General features: G+C 41.3%; 1 protein-coding gene across 12 annotated transcripts in view; it reads left to right on the forward strand.

Annotated features, from left to right (window-relative positions):
* The first annotated feature begins 3,848 nt into the window (after positions 1–3,848).
* LOC126187508 (condensin-2 complex subunit G2-like) overlaps positions 3,849–25,324 on the forward strand; it is a 275,551-nt gene continuing 254,075 nt past the window's right edge. For all 12 annotated transcript variants that reach the window (XM_049928641.1, XM_049928640.1, XM_049928639.1 and 9 more), the window contains exons 1-3: positions 3,849–3,928; positions 9,420–9,617; positions 22,403–22,528. In XM_049928641.1, the coding sequence (XP_049784598.1) occupies positions 9,510–9,617; positions 22,403–22,528 (234 nt within the window). In that variant the 5' untranslated portion in view covers positions 3,849–3,928; positions 9,420–9,509. The remainder of the gene's footprint in view (positions 3,929–9,419; positions 9,618–22,402; positions 22,529–25,324) is intronic.

Below are 25,324 nucleotides of genomic sequence, written 5' to 3' on the forward strand. Positions count from 1 at the left end.
GATAGCTCTTTATTCACACGAAGTAATAGCCGCTATCGACAGGGGATCTCAAGTTGATTCCATATTTCTAGATTTCCAGAAAGCTTTTGACACTGTTCCTCACAAGCGACTTCTAATCAAGCTGCAGGCCTATGGGGTATCGTCTCAGTTGTGCAACTGGATTCGTGATTTCCTGTCAGAAAGGTCGCAGTTCATAGTAATAGACGGGAAATCATTGAGTAAAATTGAAGTGATATCAGGTGTACCCCAGGGAAGCGTCCTGGGACCTCTGCTGTTCCTGATTTATATAAATGACCTGGGTGACAATCTGAGCAGTTCTCTTAGGTTGTTCGCAGATGATGCTGTAATTTACCGTCTAGTAAGGTCATCCAAAGACCAGTATCAGTTGCAAAGCGATTTAGAAAAGATTGCTATATGGTGTGGCAGGTGGCAGTTGACGCTAAATAACGAAAAGTGTGAGGTGATCCACATGAGTTCCAAAAGAAATCCGTTGGAATTCGATTACTCGATAAATAGTATAATTCTCAAGGCTGTAAATTCAACTAAGTACCAGGGTGTTAAGATTACGAACAACTTCAGTTGGAAAGACCACATAGATAATGTTGTGGGGAAGGCGAGCCAAAGGTTGCGTTTCATTGGCAGGACACTTAGAAGATGCAACAAGTCCACTAAAGAGACAGCTTACACTACACTCGTTCGTCCTCTGTTAGAATATTGCTGTGCAGTGTGGGATTCTTACCAGGTGGGATTGATGGAGGACATCGAAAGGGTGCAAAAAAAGGCAGCTCGTTTTGTATTATCACGTATTAGGGGAGAGAGTGTGGCAGATATGATATGCGAGTTGGGATGGGAGTCATTAAAGCAAAGACGTTTTTCGTTGCGGTGAGATCTATTTACGAAATTTCAGTCACCAACTTTCTCTTCCGAATGCAAAAATATTTTGTTGAGCCCAACCTACATAGGTAGGAATGATCATCAAAATAAAATAAGAGAAATCAGAGCTCGAACAGAAAGGTTTAGGTGTTCGTTTTTCCCGCGCGCTGTTCGGGAGTGGAATGGTAGAGAGATAGTATGATTGTGGTTCGATGAACCCTCTGCCAAGCACTTAAATGTGAATTGCAGAGTAATCATGTAGATGTAGATGTAGATGTAGATGTAGGTGAACAAGACAGGCGATGGCATCTGGTTCAGCGACAGTGTCAGCCACAGACAGCACATGGAACCTGTTTGTCAGACTAACTGGGGAGGCCTTCCATGTGGGTGCCTGAGAAGTCTTTCACCACCTGCTATGCCCCAGAGCGACTTCTCACTCGACCACAGGTAAGGGGTCAATCTCAGTGTGAGATTAACTGGGCTGGCCACCAGTGAGGACCAATCAGAGGACTTGTATGTGCAGGACGTCTGTTGGATCCCAACAGCCAGCTGACAACAGTGGTGCCTATCCACTGCAGCCTCAAGCTGTGTAACTGAAGCCATCACAGCCTGGAGCTTAGAGCGGAGTGTCACCAGCTTGGCTTGCAACTGCACACAATAATCACAGTCCGTATCCATACTAAAGACCATGAAAAACTAAAGTATCCAGATAAACAGACTATCGGCATGTGCTGCGGAACTCTACTGTAGAAACTGACAAAAACGCAGGAACTGTGTCTAATAAATTAGATTATTATATAGAGATTCAAAAACCTAGCTACCGAAGCACTCATGTGAAACAAAATAAGTCACCCCTGATAGGAACTTGTAATATGTCACAAAATCGGTTTACTTTCCGATGCAAACAAAAACGGGAGAACTGCGGCTATTAGATATTAAATTAACAAGCAGAAATTCAAGAATCTAAACTATTAAAGCACACAGATGATATTATAAAATTCGCTTCTGGCTAGGAACTCGTAAAAGTCGCAAAATCGGTTACTTCTCTGTTACTGCGTCTGTCTCGGCCAGCTGCTGCTGCCTGACTGCAAGTAAAATGCCTTACTTTCTAATGTAGCTCTACCTTTAAGGTATTATAAATAATAACGAGAATTCCAGAATGAACTTGCACTCTGCAACCCCAGGCTGTGGCTAAGCCATGTCTCTGCAATATCCTTTCTTCAAGAAGTGCTAGTCTTGCAGGAGAGCTTCTATGAAGTTTGGAAAGTAGGAGACGAGGTACTGGCGGAATTAAAGCTATGAAGACTGGTTGCGAGTAGTATTTGGGTAGCTCAGTTTGTAGAGCACTTACGCACAAAAGGCAAAAGTCATGAGTTCGAGTCTCGGTTCGGAGCACGGTTTTAGTCTGCCAGAAAGTTTTTAATAACCAGAATTGGACATAAAAAGCTTGGAATTGTGATTTTAGGAATTCAGTAAGCACACTATAATAATGATAGAGAAGTGTACAGTTTCCAGATATCTCCATGTCACTTGGAAATTATGGTGTGTTGCCATGTCCCCTCAGATAATTATATGTGACTTCTATACAGAACAAAAAATATTGCTCAGAACGAATTTAAAAGTAGTTTTACTCATTCATCAAATTTTCCAATGGCACTTCTTTCTCTTTCCACGACACTGTTATCAGGGTGTCTGCATCTCCAAATGATTTCTGTGAGAAATGCATATTTGTGATACAATGTCTTTTTCATTAAATTTCCTGTGCGCTCTTGAGCTAGAATCTGTTCAACTGCATTTACAACTTACATATGTGGACTGAATCCACAAATGAAAATTTGTGTTAAGACTCGGATTTGACTCCAGATCTCCCACTCCCTAGGCACATGACCAACCTCTACACCATCCTGGCATAGTGGCTTTGCACAACTGCATAGACTACCCTTGCACATATCCTCCCCCAATCCAAATTCACATTCATATCTCACCTTACTTGGTAATCTCCCTAAACTTGTACAGTATTGCAGAGGCTCTCCAGCTGTATTGGAAGAGACATCAGGATTGAAAGAACTGGGGATCCTGCCTGAAACCCAAGTCTAGGTGCTGTAATCAAATGAAACTATATGGTTGCAGAAACCTTTTCACGCCTCAAACATCTATGATGCATGTATGCAGACTAAGGGAATGAATGACAATATGGTAAAAATGGTAAAATGGAGAGCCTCTGCAATGGTGTTCTAGTTTGGGGAAAATACGACGTTAGCTGAGGCGTGAATGGGGGGAGGCGTGCTAGAGTAGTCTGTGTAGATGTGCGAAGCCATTGTGCCATTGTGGTGTAGTGGTTGGTGCATCCGCCTAGTGAGCAGAACACCCAGGTTGGAATCCTGGCCTTGGTACAAAGTTTCATTCGTTGCTTCAGTCTGTATATATACATCATAGATATTTGCATCTTGAAAAGGTCTGTGGAACCATATAACGTTTTTGGCTGCTTGACTGATTTTAATTGATGTCATCTGGGATTAAGTGTCAGCAGGAAAACAAATCTCGTTGGTGGAACAATCACTGGTCTTCGAGGGCGACGGTTTGAGTAAATATTTGTGGAAGTTTTTGTTGCTCATGGAAACGCGACTTTAAATAGAAACATATCACGCGACTGGCCTCATATTTGCAAAGATGGAGGCTCAAGCTCACTTCGATTATTCTGATTTGGGTTTTCCGTGAATTTTTAAATTACCTCAGGCAAATGCTGGGATGGGTCCTCCGACCGACACTTGTCCCCAGTTCAATAAAGGTATGTGTATATTGCACATATGTTTGTATATATTAATCACGTTTTTCTTAGTATTAAATTGGCGAATTGTATTTCATTGTAAAATGGCTCTCAGTCGCCTAAATTACTTATAATAATACCAAAGATCATAGTGGTGGCAACATCTGCAGAAGACGTGTATTATGATTAGGATTATCTTTGTATTCATAGAAGCTTTGGTGGCATTGTGCTGATAGTTTATAAACAGAATGTTTGAACCAATTTTGCGCCAAAGTTAACGAATGTTTGGTTTGTATATTGACTTAAATTACGAAAGACATTCAGTATAAAGAGTGAATGAGTTTGATGCTCTACATGGAATGGAGCATTACTGTTGTATAATACAGATATTATTGCTAACAAAAAAAACGAAGATATTATTTGCGCCCCAGAAATTGTTATAAACTTTTAGTTATCCCTTACCAGAAACAGGTTATTCAGCTTGCCCTGTGGTGTGTAATTAAGCATGAAATGAAAGGCTTTTTATACAGGATCGTATTGTAGAGTAAAACTCATGCAATGCCATTGTAATGTGATGTTGGTAATCCACAGCTCGTTTGTAAGTTGTATAATCGTGAGTTGCGATTAGGCGGTGGTTTTTTAAAAAGAAAAACGTTTCTGCTTACTGACTGCAAAAATCCCAGAAAACACACAGCCGGAGCTACAGTTAATGACAATGTGAGAATAACAATGCCTGTATTCGTTACCGTAGTCGAATGAATGAATTCGAACAGAAGTACCATTTGCAGTTTTTGTACGAGACACACGTCACTTAATATTTGAGGGATGTGATTAGTATAAAATATTTTGTCGTATCAGATAGATTGTGCTGGGCCCGCTGGCATTAGGTACTTGTTGCTTCCTGTCTTAAAATTTTCGACGAGGGCGATTTCTAAATGCTTAATGGGATGTTTTTCAAACGGTTGTCAGTGTTGAGCTGTTAAAAAGTAATTATACTTTATGTAAAAACATTTTCCATTTACGTTTTTTAGTTGAGATTCTGGTAAGGGTTAAGTTGTGGCTTGCGTTTACGTTTTTGAGAGTTGATACATTTACATGATATGTGCCAATCACTTGACGTTACGGTGATATATAACGGAAAGTGTGTTATATGTATGTGACTTAACACAGATGCTACATCTTGTAGGTATCTGTTAAGAAGCTGGAGACATTGATCACTTCCTCACAGTACTTTTAATCACCTACGGAAGTTATCAATAATCCATCTGAGTTAGTGTATGACAGAGATTCACATGTACAACAGTAGACACAAAATTAATCTACGTTACCCTTTAATGAATCAGACTCATGCACAGAAAAGGGAGAAATGTGCAGCAAAAAAACTCTGACAATTTACCTATTGAAATGAAATATCAGCCAGACAGAAGATGTGTTTTCAAATGTAGATTAAATACAGGGTGTTTATAAATGAACATTGGGGTTTTAACAATTTATAATATTTATTATATTAAACTTACAGTTAAAATGACATGTTAAATGAAAGAGCAACTCAAACAGTTTTACCAAGAACCTTATAAATGTTCAATGTGAGCACCATTTGTCATACCATTTATCGTGAATATGGTTTATGAAATAAATAAGGAACTAACTGCCAGATCAATCTGTCTCCACAACCAAGATTTTGGGGACACCATCTATCATGAGGAGCCTCAAATTTGAGTTAAATAAGAATTATATACCAAACAGCTGCAGAGATTAAAGTCTTAATTCCTGCAATTTCGCCTTGACTGTAATGTCTGCCCACTGCTTAATTTTTAAAGGGACACACAAATCTGCTCCAGTTCCTGGCTGATTTAGCTGGTGTGAAATGGAGATATGCCTTTTAAGCACTACGTAATTCACCATGTATTGGAGCAGTGTGCACAAATGAAGCTGTATCCTGGCAGGCCTATTACAAATATGATTTAGGCTTCATTGAAATTGTGCTACTTTGCTTCCCAGACACAGAATTTTATCTTGAACAACTTGTTGGAGGTTATCAGTAGCCTGTATTGCATTTATTTTCAGTGATGAACCTACATGTTATGAGTGCCCTGCACAATGCAAGTTTTAACTTTTTTATTTTACACAGTCAGATCCATCTATTCTAAATCTGATAATCTAGGACTTGCTTTCAGAAGTATCAAGGTTCAAATCTCTACCCCTCATCGTATTTGGTAAGCCTGCCCACATATGTGGTCCTGGGCAATTTTTCCATAACTCTCCCCATTTCCTAAACCTAACCAGTAATTTTCCTTCCCCCCTCTTCTTTCCCCTACAACCATTTCACCAGAAGGAGCCACTGGCTCTGAAATCTTGTGTGTTTCCTTAACTTTTCTGTGTGTGGAGGTGTGGGTGGTGTTTTTCTTTTCTTTCTTTTCTTTTTTTTTCCGCCGCCACTAGTAGAGTAGATTTGATTTTTTATCCATCCAATTACATATTCAAAAATTGATTATTTTTGTTGATATATTAGCTCTGGCAACCATCAGATTTGATATTTTTATAAATAGAGGGATTACATCATATACATAGCAGAGATACAAGCTTAAGAAATGAGAAACATTAGCAAAACAAAATTTGGCACACTGAAGGGAGCTCTCTAGGAATACAGGCTTTGAACCAGCAATTTTCTTCTCATTAACACCTTCAGACATGCTAAGAACTGCAAATCGCAGACCGTAGTGGAAAACTAGCAGTGTTGATGAGGGACGTAAATAAGGCTATGGTATGCACAACATTACTAAATAAAAAAGTTTGGCTCAATTACTGGTTTTGTCTCCTCTTAACCAGACTATTGCCTAAGCTAGATCTCAGGCTAGGTTACTGTTTAGTCTGCCACAGCAAAAAATTGCATATGCATTTTTTGTGTATTGCAAAATCCAAAACTTTGTTCCTTTGTGTGTTTCACCATTTCCCTAGACCGATGTGATCTAGTAAACAAGCCACCATCCACAAGAAATACATGACATATTATGAACAAAACATTCAGCTGACATTTTCAACCGAAATAAATGAAATATCCCAAACACCATTTACATTGTTAAGTACGCATCACATTATGTTAAATAAGTGTATGACAAATGTGTAAATAAACATAACTACATCTTGCAGTTGTGCATTGTGGAACTGTGACTGGTCAGTGAATTGTAAAAATAATATTTCAGTAGACATTATTTCAATTCATTATTGATACAGTGTTGACTCCCAATCTTCCCTCCTTTTTCTCCACCACCCAACCCAAACATTAATAACCTAAGAGTAGAAACATGGGTAATCAGGGAATGGATCTCTTGTGACCAATTCACAGATTGTGAAATTGGACTGGTGAAATATATTTCCACTGATAAGGAGCTCCATCATGCAGAAACAAGGCTAACTGAATAGATGAATTCCGACATTATTAAAAAAACATGTTTGCTTGCCAACATGTAAATTGTTAAAAATACTGCCTAACAGCTCATAATATACCATGTAAACATTGCACGTTGTTTGAGAAGTGGAAACTTGTGTGTGCAGTTAAAATTTTTTTTTGTGAAATGACACACACACTTACAGTGTAATAGATTTTGCTACTGGTAAGTATACAGTGAACACCAAACTGTTTGCCAGAATAAATTGATAGGATCAAGTGGGGTATTTGAAAACTAGGGGTAATTGAAAACAATAGGTATAAAATTTTGTTGGTGATATGTTTGTTGTGATTGTATATTGTTTCCAGCTATCTTTCTTCAATTCATTTTTTTTTTTTTTTTATGATGTAACTTCCCCCTTTTTAATTGATCTGTATTTTATCAGAAAGAAATATTATTATTTTTGTTGATTTGTTGCCAAGTTGAAACACATGCATGGTTTATTAAGCTATTTTATCGTTCCCAAACATGATTATAATAATGGAAATACTTAATTTCAAGCTAAATAAGAACCACTGCATGTTTACACTCTCCCACTAGAAATTACAGGCTGAGGTAGTTGAGCACAGCTACTGGGTGGAGATTGCAAAACTATATGATGATGTTATTCTAAGCCAGGTTGTGGAAAATACCAAGAATCTAAATGAAAAAGCATCCAGATTGCAGTCCCCATGTAAATGATGTGTCAACGTCTGTGTATGGTGCTATAAATAAAGTTTGGTCTGTGTATGGTGCCATAAATAAAGTTAAAACATTTAGGGAAGCAAAAGAAGCTTATGATGTCCCAAAATCTGTCATAAACCACCTCATTATAGATAAGAAATTATTATTTATTTATTTTGGAAATACAGAATGAAAAGAAGAAATTAAATCTGACGTTGTCTACAGGAGTTGCATAATTTTATTGGAATTTCTTATTCCTGTCAGAATGACCTTCGGGATAAATTAGGGCCTGAGCATCCTGAAGCTCTTCCTCCACATATTGAAGCTACACTGGTGAGCTGTAAATTGTTCGCACAGAAATGGGATGTCTGAGCAGCAGAGAAACTTCAGTCATTGGTGCAACAATATAGTAAACAGAATACATTAAAACTCCATTTAAAGATGGTCATCCTGGTGAGAATTGGTATGAAACACGACCCCTGTATTTTTTTAAGAAACCTGAGCACTTTCAGAAGTTGCAGAAGAATGCTAGAGACCCATTTGTAGTTTATCCCTTCTAAAATGAAGTGAATAATGTGAGCTAAAAGATTATGAAAAATCATTCTTTGTCTACAATTGTAACCAATCTGGGTTTGGCGTGATTCAACTAGGGTAGGAGCGCATGGCAAGAAGTGAAAGCCACTGAACAATGTGTCTGTTGGAGCAGGTGAGCAGGTAGGAAATCAACAATCGTTTTAGCCTACATCACCGCTGATGGCACGTATTTGCGATGACTGATCATATATAATGGTGGTGCATATCAGAGTCCATGGACTTCAATTAATGCATATCTAGGGGCACTGTATGCTGCTTCAACAAATGGGCGGATTGGAGGAGCCTCAGTTTTACCTGTGGTTCACTGAGATTTTTATCCTTCTCTTAGAAAAATGGTGTATAGATCGCCAGTCACTCAGTCATAGTGCCACTTTGTGTTTGATGGGCAGGCTAACCATATCAGCCTACAGTTAGTGGAAATGGCTGTACAAAATAATATTAATTTAGTGTACTTATTGAGTTATTTAACTGGAAGGCTACAAGCTCTCAACAAATGTGTATTTGACCTTGTTAAAACCAAATGGAGAAAAAAGCGTGTGGGATTCAGTGAAGAGCAACTGGGTAAAACAGTGTGCTGTTTGGGGGGGGGGGGGGGGGAAATTTCCATTTGACTCCATAATTTTTTTTAAAGGTTTATTTGACCCCTAAATGCTAGTGACAGTACAGATGTTATTCATCCACTCCACTCCACCTTCCAATTGCAGTCCCAATATTGTGTATCTAAACAGTGCAATGTAGTTGAATGGTTATTGTAGGAGCATCAGGTATTGCTGCACGACTGTTTAGGGAAATGATATTGTTTGCGATGTACCAACCACACACATTTGTTGTGTTTATTTGAGGTATGTTGTCAGCTTAAACAGAAATGTTTTACCTAATAAGATGTTTCCATATTTTATTTATCTCTTCTTGTGTAATATGTCCTGGAATTTCACTGTTAATTTTGCATTTGATTGTGTGATGAGTCGTTATACTTTTTCTGGTTTCTCTCTCTCTATCTGTCTCTCTCGATTTATAAATTCATTTTACAAGTGATTGGGATTGGACACTAAAGTTTATTTTTGCACTTGTAGGAGAACTACAACTGGTGCAATGACAAACTTTTAAGTACCTACTTCTGCTGAGACCATCTATGCAGTTGTGAGTAGCCAGTATTAACCATTATGCCACTGACACGGAAAAGGAAAGTGTCCAAGAAATTTTCTGAACAATATTACACCATTCTTGAAAGTCAGAAGCACCCTGTAATACCAAATGAACTTCTTCAAAAGGTATGTCTTATCAGATACTATGTTAAATGTGTTCATTGCATTTTTGTTCAGAATTTCTATGATGAACTAAGTAATGACAACACCCAAAAATCCCGTTAAGGAATAAGGTTTTGCAAGTCCCATTTGAATGGTTCCAATTTCATTATGGAGTGATTTACAGCATTTTAATGTTGGATGGTTTTATCTCAAATCATACAGGTCATGTCAGCTCGTGGTCATGAATTTCTCTGTAAAAAAATGTGTATTAGACCTCTATGTCATAAGTGTTAAGAAATAAAGTATTTTTGTTTTATCTTCAGTTTTGTAAATGGCAAGGCCCTTTGAAAAATGTATATTTTGTAAATAACTCTTAAAAAGATAGGGAACAAAAAAAAGAAAAAAAACCTAAGAAACCAAAAGTGCTGGGTACCTGGCAGATGTTTTGCATTAAAGCTCCCTCTTAGTGTGTTGAAATTTAGTTGACACCCACACACTTGTGGGCTTCCTTTAACTTACAAAAGACAAAAATACAAAATCTACATTAATTTTTCCACTTAAAAACTTTTTTTTCTAATTGGGAAAATCACAGAATGCTTTCTTTTCTGTCATATTACCAGATACTACTGATTTAATTATCAATTGTATCTTCTCTGCTCCAGCTATCTGTTTTGTGTAAATATTTGTTACTAAAAATGTAAAAAATTGCATTTTTATGAGTTTTTACGAAGTATTTAGGCTACTCGAAAACCCCCATCTGACTACTTGTGAGAATTACAGAAAATATTGTTTGGTTGATATGTTAATAGGCAGTGCAAACACAATGGGCAATATTTTTCTGTGTAAAGTGTTAAAAATTTTTCAACATTCTGCATATTTTGCATCACCGAATTTCTAGTGTAAAATATGCATGTTGGCAACACTATTTCTAGTGCTCTTCTGTTTATAACAAACGAGTGATAACTTGACATAAAGCATTCTGCATTGTTTTGTGTTTGGTTTGAATTTTTTGTTAGATACAATGTCAGTGAGGAAATACAGTAGTGAAAGAGTGAAGTGTGTGGCCTACGAAAAAAGATTCAAGAAGGTGGTGTTCGAGAAAAGTGGAAACACTTCACAGCTCTTGGAAACCTGTCAGAGGTATTGCAGAAATAGCTTGGTCCTCAAGTAACAGTATTAGCATCACAACCCTCGTTCAGGAATTGCTACACTCACCACAAGAAGAAATTTAGTGGCAACTCACTTGAACAATCACCATCACCCGAATGTGAAACTGAAGAAGAGAGTGCAGCTATTTATATTCCAGGGTGTGAAGTTGTTGATGCATTGAATGTTAGCATTCCATCTGTAGCCCCTACTATATCCCCCCTTAAACATCCAGTAAAGGTAAGAAGGGCAAGAAGAAAACTGTGTGTAAAAAGAAAAGTGAAAGAAATTGAAACATGTTTTACACAAGCAACATCTTCAAAACTTTGTGAAGTGTATAATGTAGATGTACTTAGTGCAGAACCTAAAGGTAATGACATTTGCATGAAATGTGATGTGGGGTTTCAAAATCTAAATACTGCTATCTCGGCACCCGCCTATACTGAGAAGGTACTGACACTGATCCCAGATAGCTACTCTAAGCAGCAGCAGACACTTCCTCTTATTATTTGATTTCAAAAGCTTGTAAAATAAAGAATGAGAAAGGTATTTGGGCATGCCCAGGTTCTTACTGTGGGCATCTGTTACAAGATGCTATGGTTCCTGTTTCTCTGGAACATTACCTAAGTGATGACAAAGATTGCTGCAGACAAAGTCTTAGCCAGTCTGATGTTATGTCTGTCAGTGAAAATGGTGAAAAGCTAACAAGGTATGTGACAGTATCAATAAGAGAAGCATATTTTCTAATGAAAAAAGGAGAACCAGAATTTAAAAACTGGTCTCACAAAATTCTACTCCTTATGACCAAAATGGGTAAAATGCAAGTCAGTGAACAAAGTATGTACACATATTTACTGCACTAATTTGAAATTTGTTTGTTTCGCCATAAGCAGTGCCACAGGAAAGAAGTAAACAGAGATGGAACAGATGCTTTTGTGTATGTGTCAAGAGCCGCAAGATGAATGTTGCTTGCAGGAGTGTGCAATGTGTTCTCGTGCTAAACTGATGACTGTTGAAGCTTTACACCCTCAGGATACTGACAATGACATAATGGATGCATTGTGGGAGGGAGGAGAATTGGTGAAGAAGACAGTATAGCCAGAGAAGTTTGTTGCAGAGGTTAGGCATTGAGTCATGAAAGGAATAGGTCACCGTCATATCCAGAGGATTCAAAGACAGGCCATAGCAGAAGTAAAATCAGCAACATGCCAAAATACTGCCTCATTAGTTCTTCATTTTGACTTTGCTGAGAACTGTTCTGTTGCTTTGCAGAACGAAATTCAAAATTACCACTGGCACACATCACAGGTATCAATATTCACATATGTTGCTCATTTCCTTGGAACATCACAATGATTTGCTACTGTCAGTGATCTCGTTCATGACAGTGCACATGCATGCTATGCTGTCAGCATGATAATTGATGATGTGGCATGTAGAGGCTTTGCATTTCCTAAACACTTGTATGTGACTGACAGTGCTGCTTTTCATCTTAAAAACCACTTTCAGCTTTATGAGCATGGTCAACACTGTAGTACAGGAATTAAGACAAAAAAAATGGATATTTTCGGCAACGGGTCATGGTAAAAGTGCGTGTAATGGCTACCCTCCACCCCCTCTCTCCCTCCGCCCCCACTGTCAGTCTGCGCCTTCTGTCACTCCGCCCCCCCCCATCCCACCTCCCCCCTCTGTCCCTCCGATCCCTCTTTCCCTCTTCCCCCTCTGCACCCTCTCCCCCTCTGCTCCCACCCCACCTCTGCCCCCTATCCCCTCTGCTCCCACCCCACCTCTGCCCCCTCTCCCCCTCTCACCTTCTGCCCCCCCTCTCTGTCTGCCCCCTCTCCACCTCTGCCCCCTCTTCCCTCTGCCACCTCTCTACGTCAGCCCCTGTCCCCCTCTGTTCCCTCTCCCCCTCTGCTCCCTCTCCCCCTCTGCTCCCCCTCCCCCTCTGCTCCCTCCGTCCCCGCTCCTCCTCTGTCCCCACTCTCCCTCTGCCTCCTCTTTCCCTCTGCCCCAGCTCTACCTCTGCCCACTCACTACCTCTGCCCTCCTCTCTACCTCAGCCCCCCTTCTACCTCCACCCACCACTCTACCTCTGCCCCCACTCTACCTCTGCCCCCACTCTACCTCAGCCCCCCTTCTACCTCCACCCACCACTCTACCTCCGCCCCCACTCTACCTCTGCCCCCACTCTACCTCTGCCCCCCACTCTACCTCCACCCACCACTCTACCTCCGCCCCACTCTACCTCTGCCCCCACTCTACATCTGCCCCCCACTCTACCTCCACCCCCTCACTACCTCCGTCCCCATTCTACCTTCGCCACCTCTCTGCCTCCACCCCCACTCTCCCTCTGGCCCACTCTCGTTCGTTCCCCTGTCTCTGATTCGCCCCACTCCCTCACGTTCGCCCCACTCCCTCACGTTCGCCCCCCCCCCTCTCTCATTTGCCCCACTGTCCCATGTTCGCACCTCTCTCTCTCTCTCTCTCTCTCTCTCTCTCTCTCTCTCTCTCTCTCTCTCTCATATATATATATATATATATATATATATATATATATATATATATACCCGACACGTCTCTCCAGTTTGTCTATCTCCCCACTCCCGACCAGGCATCTCCCGTTCATCCTTTTCCCCTTTGGCCCACTCCCCATCCCCTTCCTCCTTCTCCCACTCCCTGTCCATTTCATCCTTCTCCCATCTCCCCTTCATCATTCTTCCCTCTTCCCTTTGTCCTTCTCCCCTCTCCCCTTTGTCCTTCTCCCCTTCGCCCTTCTCCCCTTCGCCCTTCTCCCCTTCGCCCCTCTTCCCTTCATCCCTCTCCCCTTCATCCGTCTCCCCTTCATCCGTCTCCCCTCTACCCCTTCATGCTTCCCCCTCTATCCCTTCATCCTTCCCCCTTGTCTTCATCGTTCTCTCCTCTTGCCTTCATCTTTGTCCCGTATCTTTTTTGTCCTTCTGCCCTGTCTTTTTCGTCCTTCTCCCCTGTCTTTTTCGTCCTTCTCCCCTGTCTTCTTCATTTTTCTCTTCTCTCCCCTTAGTCCTTCTCCTGTCTCTTTAGTGTCCTTCTACTCTCTCCTCTGTCCTTCTCCCCTTAGCCCTTGTCCCTTTCCCTTTGGTCTTTCTCCACTGTCTCTTCCAACATTCACCCCTTCACCCTTTGATCCTTTCCCCTCTCCTTTCAGTCCTCACCCCCTCACCCTCCCATCCTTCCGCCTCTCATTCCAGTTCACAACCTCACCTTCCCATACTCAGCCTGTCACTTCCCATCCTAACCCCCTCACCTTCATGTCCAAACCCCCTCAGCTTTTGATCCTCATCCCATCCCCTGTAGATCTTCACTCCCTCACCTTCCCATCATCACTCCCTCACCTTCCCATCCTCACTCCCTCACCTTCCCATTCTCACCCCCTCACCTTCCCATACTCTCCCCCTCTCCTTTCAATCTTATCCCCTTCACCTTCCCATACTCTCTCCCTCCCCTTCCAATCTTCTCCCCTTTACCTTCTCTTCTTGCCACACTCCTCCCAATCCTCAGCCCTTCTCCTTCCCATCCTGTCCTTTCTCCTTCCAGTCCTTGCTCTTTCTCCTTCCCATTCTCTCTCCTTCTTCCAACCCTCTTTCCCTCTCCTTCCAATCCTCTGTCCATCTCCTTCCAGTACTCACCCCCATTCCTTCCTGTTCCTTGCAATCTTCACCCTGTCTTCTTCCAGTGCTCACCCTCTCTCCTTCCCATACTCTCCCCCTCTCCTTCCATCTCTCCTTCCCATATGCTCCCCCTCTTCTTCCATCTCTCCTTCCCATATGCTCCCCCTCTCCTTCCATTCCTCACCCTCTCTCCTTCCCATACTCTCCCCTCTCTTTCCAATCCTCACCCTGACTCCTCCCCTCTACCCTTCCAGTCCTAACCTGACTCCTCCCCTCTACCCTTCCACTCCTCACCCTGACTCCTCCCCTCTACCCTTCCAGTCCTCGCCCTGACTCCTCCCCTCTACCCTTCCAGTCCTCACCCTGACTCCTTCCCCCTCCCCTTCCAATCCTCACCCCACTTCTTCCCCCTCTTTCCAGTCCTACCTCTCACTCCTTTCGCCTTTCTAAAATTCACTCCCACTTCTTCCCCCTTCCTTCAAAAATTCTCTCCCTCTCCTTCCTCCTTCTTGCAAAAACTTACTCCCTCTTTCCCCCTTCTTTCAAAAATTCACTCCCTCTTTCCTCTTTCTTTCAAAAATTCATTTCCACTCCTTCCGAGCATGATCCTCTCCCCTTCATCTTCTTTGCTCCTCCCCCTGTCTCCTTCTCCCTGCCATCCTTACACACTCTCCCTACCCTCTCTTTCACCCACTCCTTCCCCACATTTCTCTCCTTCCCTTTGCCTTTCTCCTTCCCTGCACCTCTCCTCTTCCTACCACTTAACAATTTGTTAGAGGCAGATACAATGGCTTCACATGTGTTACTGTCAACATTAATGTCTGTAGGTGACGCTGTGAGAGGCACAGTGGAAGCCGATTGATTATTGCACGCCGTTGCAGTGATGTTTATTATTACGTAAATGGCACGATACCAAATGTTACAGACAAGCCGGCCGACTATGTTGTACAAAACAAGTAGGGCAGGGGCTTGCGAAAATTTTTCTGCTGTTGCCGTGTTTGTTTGGAGCATGGTGGTCGGGATTACTGCACTATCACAACACTTATTTCCCAGGGTATACTAGATTGTATATGCCTCTTACTGCCTGAGTTCAGAGTGGCTGTGCCAGCCCAAGAATATAAGTGATGGCCAGCTGCATGAGAAGCTTCAAATGCTTGAACTTCTCTTCCTGAGGTGGAATCTTCAAACTGCAACGTCCTTTGGCAGCCACCTTATTTGGGGGGGGGGGGGGGGGGGGGAAGACCTGATGATAGCATGTCAAATCATGGCTTCCTTAGATTGAGTAGTAATGAAATTGCTCTTGAGACTTAACCTCTACAGTTCTGCTGCACAAGTGTGATATGATTGTGACAATGCTTCTTGCACTGATTGAACTCCACTCTTGTGAAAATCACATGAGTATGTTTGTTACAATTTGAAGTCAGTAAATGACACGTTTCAACACGTTTCATTGAATGATAAAGATACCTGATCCTCAGGGGAGCTAACTTCCCTAACAAATGGTACATATGGGGGAAGACCACTGACAGAAAGAGAGCTTTCATGGAGGTAGTGTCCGTTACGGTGCAGGCTGCGAAGTGTTGCTCTAGGTGCTTCTCATACGATTCCCAGTCTGCGGTAGCCTCATCAGAGATGGGGAAGGGTGGTGGGTAGGCCGGCAAATTTTTAGGCTGCATTGCCAGTCCCATCAATGCTCTCTCCATCAGGGCCATGTGTTACATCTACATCTACATCTATACTCCGCGAGCCACCTTACGGTGTGTGGCGGAGGGTACTTATTGTACCACTATCTGATCCCCCCTTCCCTGTTCCATTCACGAATTGTGCGTGGGAAGAACGACTGCTTGTAAGTCTCCGTATTTGCTCTAATTTCTCGGATCTTTTCGTTGTGATCATTACGCGAGATATATGTGGGCGGTAGTAATATGTTGCCCATCTCTTCCCGGAATGTGCTCTCTCGTAATTTCGATAATAAGCCTCTCCATATTGCGTAACGCCTTTCTTGAAGTGTCCGCCACTGGAGCTTGTTCAGCATCTCCGTAACGCTCTCGCGCTGACTAAATGTCCCCATGACGAATCGCGCTGCTTTTCGCTGGATCATGTCTATCTCTTCTATTAATCCAACCTGGTAAGGGTCCCATACTGATGAGCAATACTCAAGAATCGGACGAACAAGCGTTTTGTAAGCTGCTTCTTTCGTCGATGAGTCACATTTTCTTAGAATTCTTCCTATGAATCTCAACCTGGCGCCTGCTTTTCCCACTATTTGTTTTATGTGATCATTCCACTTCAGATCGCTCCGGATAGTAACTCCTAAGTATTTTACGGTCGTTACCGCTTCCAATGATTTACCACCTATGGCATAATCGTACTGGAATGGATTTCTGCCCCTATGTATGCGCATTATATTACATTTATCTATGTTTAGGGAAAGCTGCCAGCTGTCGCACCATGCATTAATCCTCTGCAGGTCTCCTGGAGTACGTACGAGTCTTCTGATGTTGCTACTTTCTTGTAGACAACCGTGTCATCTGCAAATAGCCTCACGGAGCTACCGATGTTGTCAACTAAGTCATTTATGTATATTGTAAACAATAAAGGTCCTATCACGCTTCCTTGCGGTACTCCCGAAATTACCTCTACATCTGCAGATTTTGAACCGTTAAGAATGACATGTTGTGTTCTTTCTTCTAGGAAATCCTGAATCCAATCACAAACCTGGTCCGATATTCCGTAAGCTCGTATTTTTTTCACTAAACGTAAGTGCGGAACCGTATCAAATGCCTTCCTGAAGTCCAGGAATATGGCATCAATCTGCTCGCCAGTGTCTACGGCACTGTGAATTTCTTGGGCAAATAGGGCGAGCTGAGTTTCACATGATCTCTGTTTGCGGAATCCATGTTGGTTATGATGAAGGAGATTTGTATTATCTAAGAACGTCATAATACGAGAACACAAAACATGTTCCATTATTCTACAACAGATTGACGTAAGCGAAATAGGCCTATAATTATTTGCATCTGATTTATGACCCTTCTTGAAAATGGGAACGACCTGCGCTTTCTTCCAGTCGCTAGGTACTTTACGTTCTTCCAGCGATCTACGATAAATTGCTGATAGAAAGGGGGCAAGTTCTTTAGCATAATCACTGTAGAATCTTAAGGGTATCTCGTCTGGTCCGGATGCTTTTCCGCTACTAAGTGATAGCAGTTGTTTTTCAATTCCGATATCGTTTATTTCAATATTTTCCATTTTGGCGTCCGTGCGACGGCTGAAGTCAGGGACCGTGTTACGATTTTCCGCAGTGAAACAGTTTCGGAACACTGAATTCAGTATTTCTGCCTTTCTTCGGTCGTCCTCTGTTTCGGTGCCATCGTGGTCAACGAGTGACTGAATAGGGGATTTAGATCCGCTTACCGATTTTACATATGACCAAAACTTTTTAGGGTTCTTGTTTAGATTGTTTGCCAATGTTTTATGTTCGAATTCGTTGAATGCTTCTCTCATTGCTCTCTTTACGCTCTTTTTCGCTTCGTTCAGCTTTTCCTTATCAGCTATGATTCGACTACTCTTAAACCTATGATGAAGCTTTCTTTGTTTCCGTAGTACCTTTCGTACATGATTGTTATACCACGGTGGATCTTTCCCTTCGCTTTGGACCTTAGTCGGTACGAACTTATCTAAGGCGTACTGGACGATGTTTCTGAATTTTTTTCCATTTTTGTTCCACATCCTCTTCCTCAGAAATGAACGTTTGATGGTGGTCACTCAGATTTGTGCCCTATCACTCTTGTTAAGCAAATATATTTTCCTTCCTTTCTTGGCATTTCTTATTACACTTGTAGTCATTGATGCAACCACTGACTTATGATCACTGATACCCTCTTCTACATTCACGGAGTCGAAAAGTTCCGGTCTATTTGTTGCTATGAGGTCTAAAACGTTAGCTTCACGAGTTGGTTCTCTAACTATCTGCTCGAAGTAATTCTCGGACAAGGCAGTCAGGATAATGTCACAAGAGTCTCTGTCCCTGGCTCCAGTTCTGATTGTGTGACTATCCCATTCTATACCTGGTAGATTGAAGTCTCCCCCTATTACAATAGTATGATCACGAAACTTCTTCACGACGTTCTGCAGGTTCTCTCTGAGGCGCTCAACTACTACGGTTGCTGATGCAGGTGGTCTATAGAAGCATCCGACTATCATATCTGACCCACCTTTGATACTTAGCTTAACCCAGATTATTTCACATTCGCATTCGCTAATAACTTCACTGGATATTATTGAATTCTTTACTGCTATAAATACTCCTCCACCATTGGCGTTTATCCTATCCTTGCGGTATATATTCCATTCTGTGTCTAGGATTTCGTTACTGTTCACTTCCGGTTTTAACCAACTTTCCGTTCCTAATACTATATGCGCACTATTTCCTTCAATAAGAGATACTAATTCAGGAACCTTGCCCTGGATACTCCTGCAGTTTACCAATATTACGTTAACTTTTCCTGTTTTTGGTCTCTGAGGACGGACGTTCTTTATCAACGATGATAATGTCCTCTCTGGTAAGCCGTCAGGTATTTTATCGTTTCGCCCAAGGGGGGGTCCCTCTAACCTAAAAAACCCCCGTGTGCACGCCACACGTACTCTGCTACCCTAGTAGCTGCTTCCGGTGTGTAGTGCACGCCTGACCTGTCTAGGGGGGCCCTACAGTTCTCCACCCAATAACGGAGGTCGATGAATTTGCAACCATTATAGTCGCAGAGTCGTCTGAGCCTCTGGTTTAGACCCTCCACACGGCTCCAAACCAGAGGACCGCGATCAACTCTGGGCACTATGCTGCAGATATTAAGCTCAGCTTGCACTCCGCATGCGATGCTGGTTGTCTTCACCAAATCAGCCAGCCGCCGGAAGGAACCAAGGATGGCCTCAGAACCCAAGCGGCAGGCGTCATTCGTTCCGACATGTGCTACTATCTGCAGCCGGTCACACCCAGTGCGTTCAATAGCTGCCGGAAGGGCCTCCTCCACATTACGGACGAGACCCCCCGGCAAGCACACCGAGTGCACACTGGCATTCTTCCCCGACCTACCCGCTATTTTCCTGAGGGGCTCCATAACCCGCCTAACGTTGGAGCTCCCTATAACTAATAGGCCTGCCCTCTGTGACTGTCGGGACCTTGCCGGAGAATCGGCCACTGGCCCAACAGGCGAGGCATCCTGTGGTGGCTCGGAAACGATGTCATCACCACTAGGAAGCACCCCGTACCTGTTGGAAAGGGGTAAGGCAGCTGCCACGCGGCCAGATCCCACCTTCGCCTTTCGGCCAGGCACGCGCGAGCCCACCACTGTCCGCCATTCACCCTGGAGTGATGGCTGACTGGTAAGATGCTCACTGCCGGAAGACGCAGCGACATCAGGGGTTCCATGTGATTCCAAGGCCACCGAAGTAGGCATAGGTCTCACCACAGTTGCCCCAACGCCACTACGAGCTGACGCCTGCGCCTCGAGCTCGATGAGCCTAACAGACAAAGCCTCCACCTGCCCCCGAAGAGTGGCCAATTCTCCTTGCGTCCGCTCACAACAACCACAGTCCCTACACATGACTATGTTTACCCTACCCTATACGGTGACAAATTCCCAAGATAATCTTCTGATGAGCTACTCTGATAATCAAGAAACACTCACTGAAATACGAGACGCGAAAACTACCCTAGGTTTTCCCAGAAAAACTATTTAAAAGCTAAGCGCAGCAAATAAGTACAAAAACGCTTTATACAAACAGTACTCGCTGCTGCTGGTGCTCTCGCTCTGGCTGTCACAAGACAACTGCTGATTCAAGTGACTAGTGGCTAACGGCCGCGAAACAAACAAAGACGGTTTTAGGGCGCTTTCTGTTCTAAACGATCAAGAAAACACTAAGAAATCTAACACGAAAACTATGTAAAGTTTTATCAAGAACTGTTAGTTACTATGCAGAGCAGATAAACACAAATAGAATCCCTTCCTTAGTGGAAGGTCATAAACAAGGACAGTGGTGCACTGAAAAATAATTCTTACTTGTTGCCACTTGTGTAATAGCATAGATGTTAAAGAATGCCAATAACTTACAATCACTGGTACTGTGAATGCGATCAATACATGGTCCTTGTAGGTACATAGTTGGATCAGTACCAGTCTACATACAATGATACGCATGCAAAGTGAGGTAAACAAGAGTATAAACAATTATGGAATGAGGCAAAAGCCACTGTGCTCCAGCATTAAATAGAACAACACATGATGTTTCCGCATGGTAGAGCTGGGCGGCAGCTGCGCGTGCCACTATTGAAGCACAGTTATCAGTGCTGTCCAATAGTTCTGCCACCTTGCAGCCAAGCTTAGCCACCCTGCACAATTGCACCTGATTGAATACACGTGAAGGGCCAGTGACTAATGTCCTGCTGAATTTTAATGGACAATGAGGTGCTGGTGTGATTGAGGTGATATCCGTGGGTTATCACAGTTGCAGGTTCCAGTTTAGTTTCTTTACATCTTTCTTGAAACAAATGCCACCATTATTTTTTATTCAATTGAACTTGTAGTTTGAGTTCATTTCTTCCTTTTTGTAATTTTATATCTAAAAACAAAGATAATGTAATTTACCGAACGAAAGTGCTGGTATGTTGATAGGGACACTAACAAACACAAACACACACACAAAATTCAAGCTTACGCAACCCACGGTTGCTTCATCAGGAAAGAGGGAAGGAGAGGGAAAGACGAAAGGATGTGGGTTTTAAGGGAGAGGGTAAGGAGTCATTCCAATCCCAGGAGCGCAAAGACTTACCTTGGGGGGAAAAATGGACAGGTGTACACTCGCACACACACACATATCCATCCGCACATATACAGACACAAGCAGACATATGTAAAGGCAAAGAGTTTGGGCAGTGATGTCAGTCGAGGCGGAAGTACAGAGGCAAAGATGTTGTTGAATGACAGGTGAGGTATGAGCGGCGGCAACTTGAAATTAGCGGAGGTTGAGGCCTGGTGGGTAACGGGAAGAGAGGATATATTGTCTGTGCAAGTTATTTCAGTCATTATTTGTATTACTGATTTCACTCTGATTTAATTTTCTTTATAATTCCTTCTTTCATTTTGAAAATATTTATCTGCATTATTTTGCCCACAATGACAGAAGCATTTATTTTAAATGTTTGTATGACTATTACCATCCAAAACATTTTTCATCCTGTTCTGAAAAATAAATTTTTGATACCACTAGACAGGCGTTATAAATAGATTATTTTGTCTCTCATCTACTATTTGGTTAAAATTATGTGGACTAAGATCACAAATGAAAAGAGAATGAAAAGAAGTGAAAAATGAGAGCAAATAAAAAAATCCTAAAATGATGTGGCAAAGGATTAAATATAAAACTAATTATATTTAAACCAATTAATTGTTTAAAAGTAATAGTCACAGTCCTTTAATTAAAATAAGTTGTTTCACCTGATGACAATCAAACTCACAGGCTTCAGTATACCAGACCAGCCAAATAACTTAACTGCGACACTACAGTGCTTGTTTGGATATTAAGTAGTATGTTTAAGGCTGTGCTAAAACAAGAAATTCCATAATTCTTTTTTGTTTGTTTGTTGATTACTTGCAAATGAGGGCCCAACAGGGTGAATGGTTGCATAGTGATACTTGGACCCTAACCTATACCACCACATAAATAAGTTGATCCCGCCCTGGAAACTCTCCTTGTCAGATAAAAAGATTTGAATGTCAGTTTTGGTCAAATGGATTGCATTGCCTGATGATATTTTTTTTATTAGTGAATAAGCTTTATTTATCCCTGTAATATTAGCTTTTTGTGACATTTTATTTTATTCTCTTTGAATGTTAAATAAGGGTTTAGTCACAGAACCTGTTGCCTTCACTAGACAGTAGAAGAAGTAATGAAACTAAGTTAATTTCACATCTCTTCAGATAGAAGTAAAATACTGAGTATTAAATTTTGATTCAGATTAAAGAAGATGGGATTGCAAATCTTACTCGGGAGGAATCACATGTGTTTTGGAGAAGTTTACATGACAATTCCGTTGCTCACTTGCAGATTTTGTTTCCTGATGAAGTGGAGGCTTGTACTCAGGTAAGAACTGAAGTTCTGATAAGCAGTATGCTTTTGTATGATTTTGATGGTTCTCATTTGACATGTTTAAAAAACCGTGTGTTGCTCCAATAATTTTAAACAGAAAATATGTGGCAAATATGACTAAAAAAACTAAACAAAGAAAGTGAACACCAATTTTTTAAGATTAAATGGTTGCTTATACAAAAAGAGTGAAGGGGGTAAAAAGTGAGGATATGTTCCTGAAGCTTGAATATTTAAAGTAGCATAGAATGGACGAGAACTAAATAAACTGAGAGTGGTTGGGATGATAACATTTAACTGAGACACCTTGTGCCTTGGAGGAGAAGCAAAGGAAATGTCTCATATTGCCAATCTTCCAAACGGTATACAGAATTTGCTCTCTAAACAAATGAAGTAGGGGAAATTTGTAATAAGCAGAAAAATTAGTAGAGAAACCAAATGAACGGAGAGGAATTGAATGCAGCAGAGAAGCTTTGAACGCACGAAAAGCAAATGAAAATGCTGTAAATGTAAGCATAATGTGGTGAAACAGACAACTTAGAAGAAAGTTTGTATTACAAAATAAGTAACATAGTTTGTGACTGAGTAGGAATTTTGCTACAGAGTAAGTTTTCTGTCAGTGTCTCTTGAAGGATTAGACACATGCACTGTAGAAATATTCTTTTATCTTTATTTTTATGTATTGTTTACTTATTACAATTGAGTAAGTAGGTCCCTTACTTGTTTCGTTACGTTCACTATAATCTTTGCCAATTTAAAAGAAGAGTTCTTTATTTCTTATAATAATAAATGTGGTACATTGGATGTTTAAATCAATTTGCAGATTTTTTTTTTACAGGTTATTGGATCTGAGTAAAAGGGCATAACCCAAACAGAACTCGAATGTTCCTTAGGTCTGTTGTCTATCACTGTTGGAAATTGCACTCCTCCATAGAAATAGCTACCAAAATAGAAATCACCCAGTGTGGTTCTCTTGCCGCACTTTTAACTTTTTTTAACTGTGCCAGATCTATTTTTCTCTCAGCTAAGTTATTTATTTCAGTGTCCAAACTATAATTTGATAAATTTCAGAACTGTAAGATTCCAACTTCAGATATCTATAAAAGATGATCAGAGTAATCAAGAACCCACAAGTAAAAACTCTCACAAGGAATGATGAAAACATTCACAGATTCTGTATTAAAAACTGGCATGTATGAAAATCACCTCAAAGTTCCATTACAAGTGACAACCTTGATTCAGTTTGTGCAACAGCACACAGCATGTATTAACAAATAACGAAGACTGAAATATCACACATGTTGTCTGTGCAATATCAGTCCTAACTGAGTCATGAATGGTTAGATCAGTACAAGTTTAGAATTTTCACCAGTGTTGAATATCCTCTCCAGACTCGAGCACAAAAATACATAGTCCGATATCTGATAATGAGATGTGGAGTTGATGCAAGAGGACAGTGGTATTCCTAGCTTGACAGTGGTCCGTTTGCTCCAGCTGTGTGGTGACTGCCAGTGCAGGCCAATGGTTGACCGATGTAACCATGTTGGTCATGCTGCCTGTTGCGGCATATGAAGGTAGTCAGAAATTTAACAGTTAGGGCATTCGTGGCTGATAGGCTGCCATTTGTCAGTGTCCGCTGACATCACCGGGGAGACAGCAGAGCAGCCAACTTCAGTTTGCTGTTGGGCTAAGTGGTACCCCTGATATTATTCCCCTGTGTAATTTTCATACTTATTGTAAACAGTTACATATCTTTTAGCTCTAGAACGTTAGTCATGCTGTATATTATTATTATCATTCTTTCCTGTCTCAGACGTTATGTCTGGTTAAAAATGGAAAGTGACGCAGACCTTGATCAAGCGTGACTTCCTTTTAACTGTACAGTATATGTTACATTGCATTTAGGAACTTTCAGGTAATTGAACATGTATCAATAATTACAGATTTCTGTAGTTGTATATATACGTTTGGATGCAGTTGTATTGCGTTGATGTACTGGTGGATATAGTGTGGTATGACTCCTGTAGTTGATAGTATAATTGGTATGATGTCAACTTTATCCTGATGCCACATGTCTTTGACTTCCTCAGCCAGTTGGATGTATTTTTCAATTTTTTCTCTTGTTTTCTTCTGTATATTTGTTGTATTGGGTATGGATATTTCGATTAGTTGTGTTAATTTCTTCTTTTTATTGGTGAGTATGATGTCAGGTTTGTTATGTGGTGTTGTTTTATCTGTTATAATGGTTCTGTTCCAGTATAATTTGTATTCATCATTCTCCAGTACATTTTGTGGTGCATACTTGTATGTGGTAATGTGTTGTTTTATTAGTTTATGTTGTATGGCAAGTTGTTGGTGTATTATTTTTGCTACATTGTCATGTCTTCTGGGGTATTTTGTATTTGCTAGTATTGTACATCCACTTGTGATGTGATCTACTGTTTCTGTTTGTTGTTTGCAAAGTCTGCATTTATCTGTTGTGGTATTGGGATCTTTAATAATATGCTTGCTGTAATATCTGGTGTTTATTGTTTGATCCTGTATTGCAATCATGAATCCTTCCATATCACTGTATATATTGCCTTTTCTTAGCCATGTGTTGGATGCTTCTTGATCGATGTGTGGCTGTGTTAGATGATACGGGTGCTTGCCATGTAGTGTTTTCTTTTTCCAATTTACTTTCTTCATACCTGTTGATGTTATGTGATCTAAAGGGTTGTAGAAGTGGTTATGAAATTGCAATGGTGTAGCCGACGTATTTATATGAGTGATTGCTTTGTGTATTTTGCTAGT

This window comes from Schistocerca cancellata, chromosome 5 (genome assembly GCF_023864275.1).
Source record: "Schistocerca cancellata isolate TAMUIC-IGC-003103 chromosome 5, iqSchCanc2.1, whole genome shotgun sequence".
In the NCBI taxonomy this organism is placed as follows: Eukaryota; Metazoa; Arthropoda; class Insecta; order Orthoptera; family Acrididae; genus Schistocerca; species Schistocerca cancellata.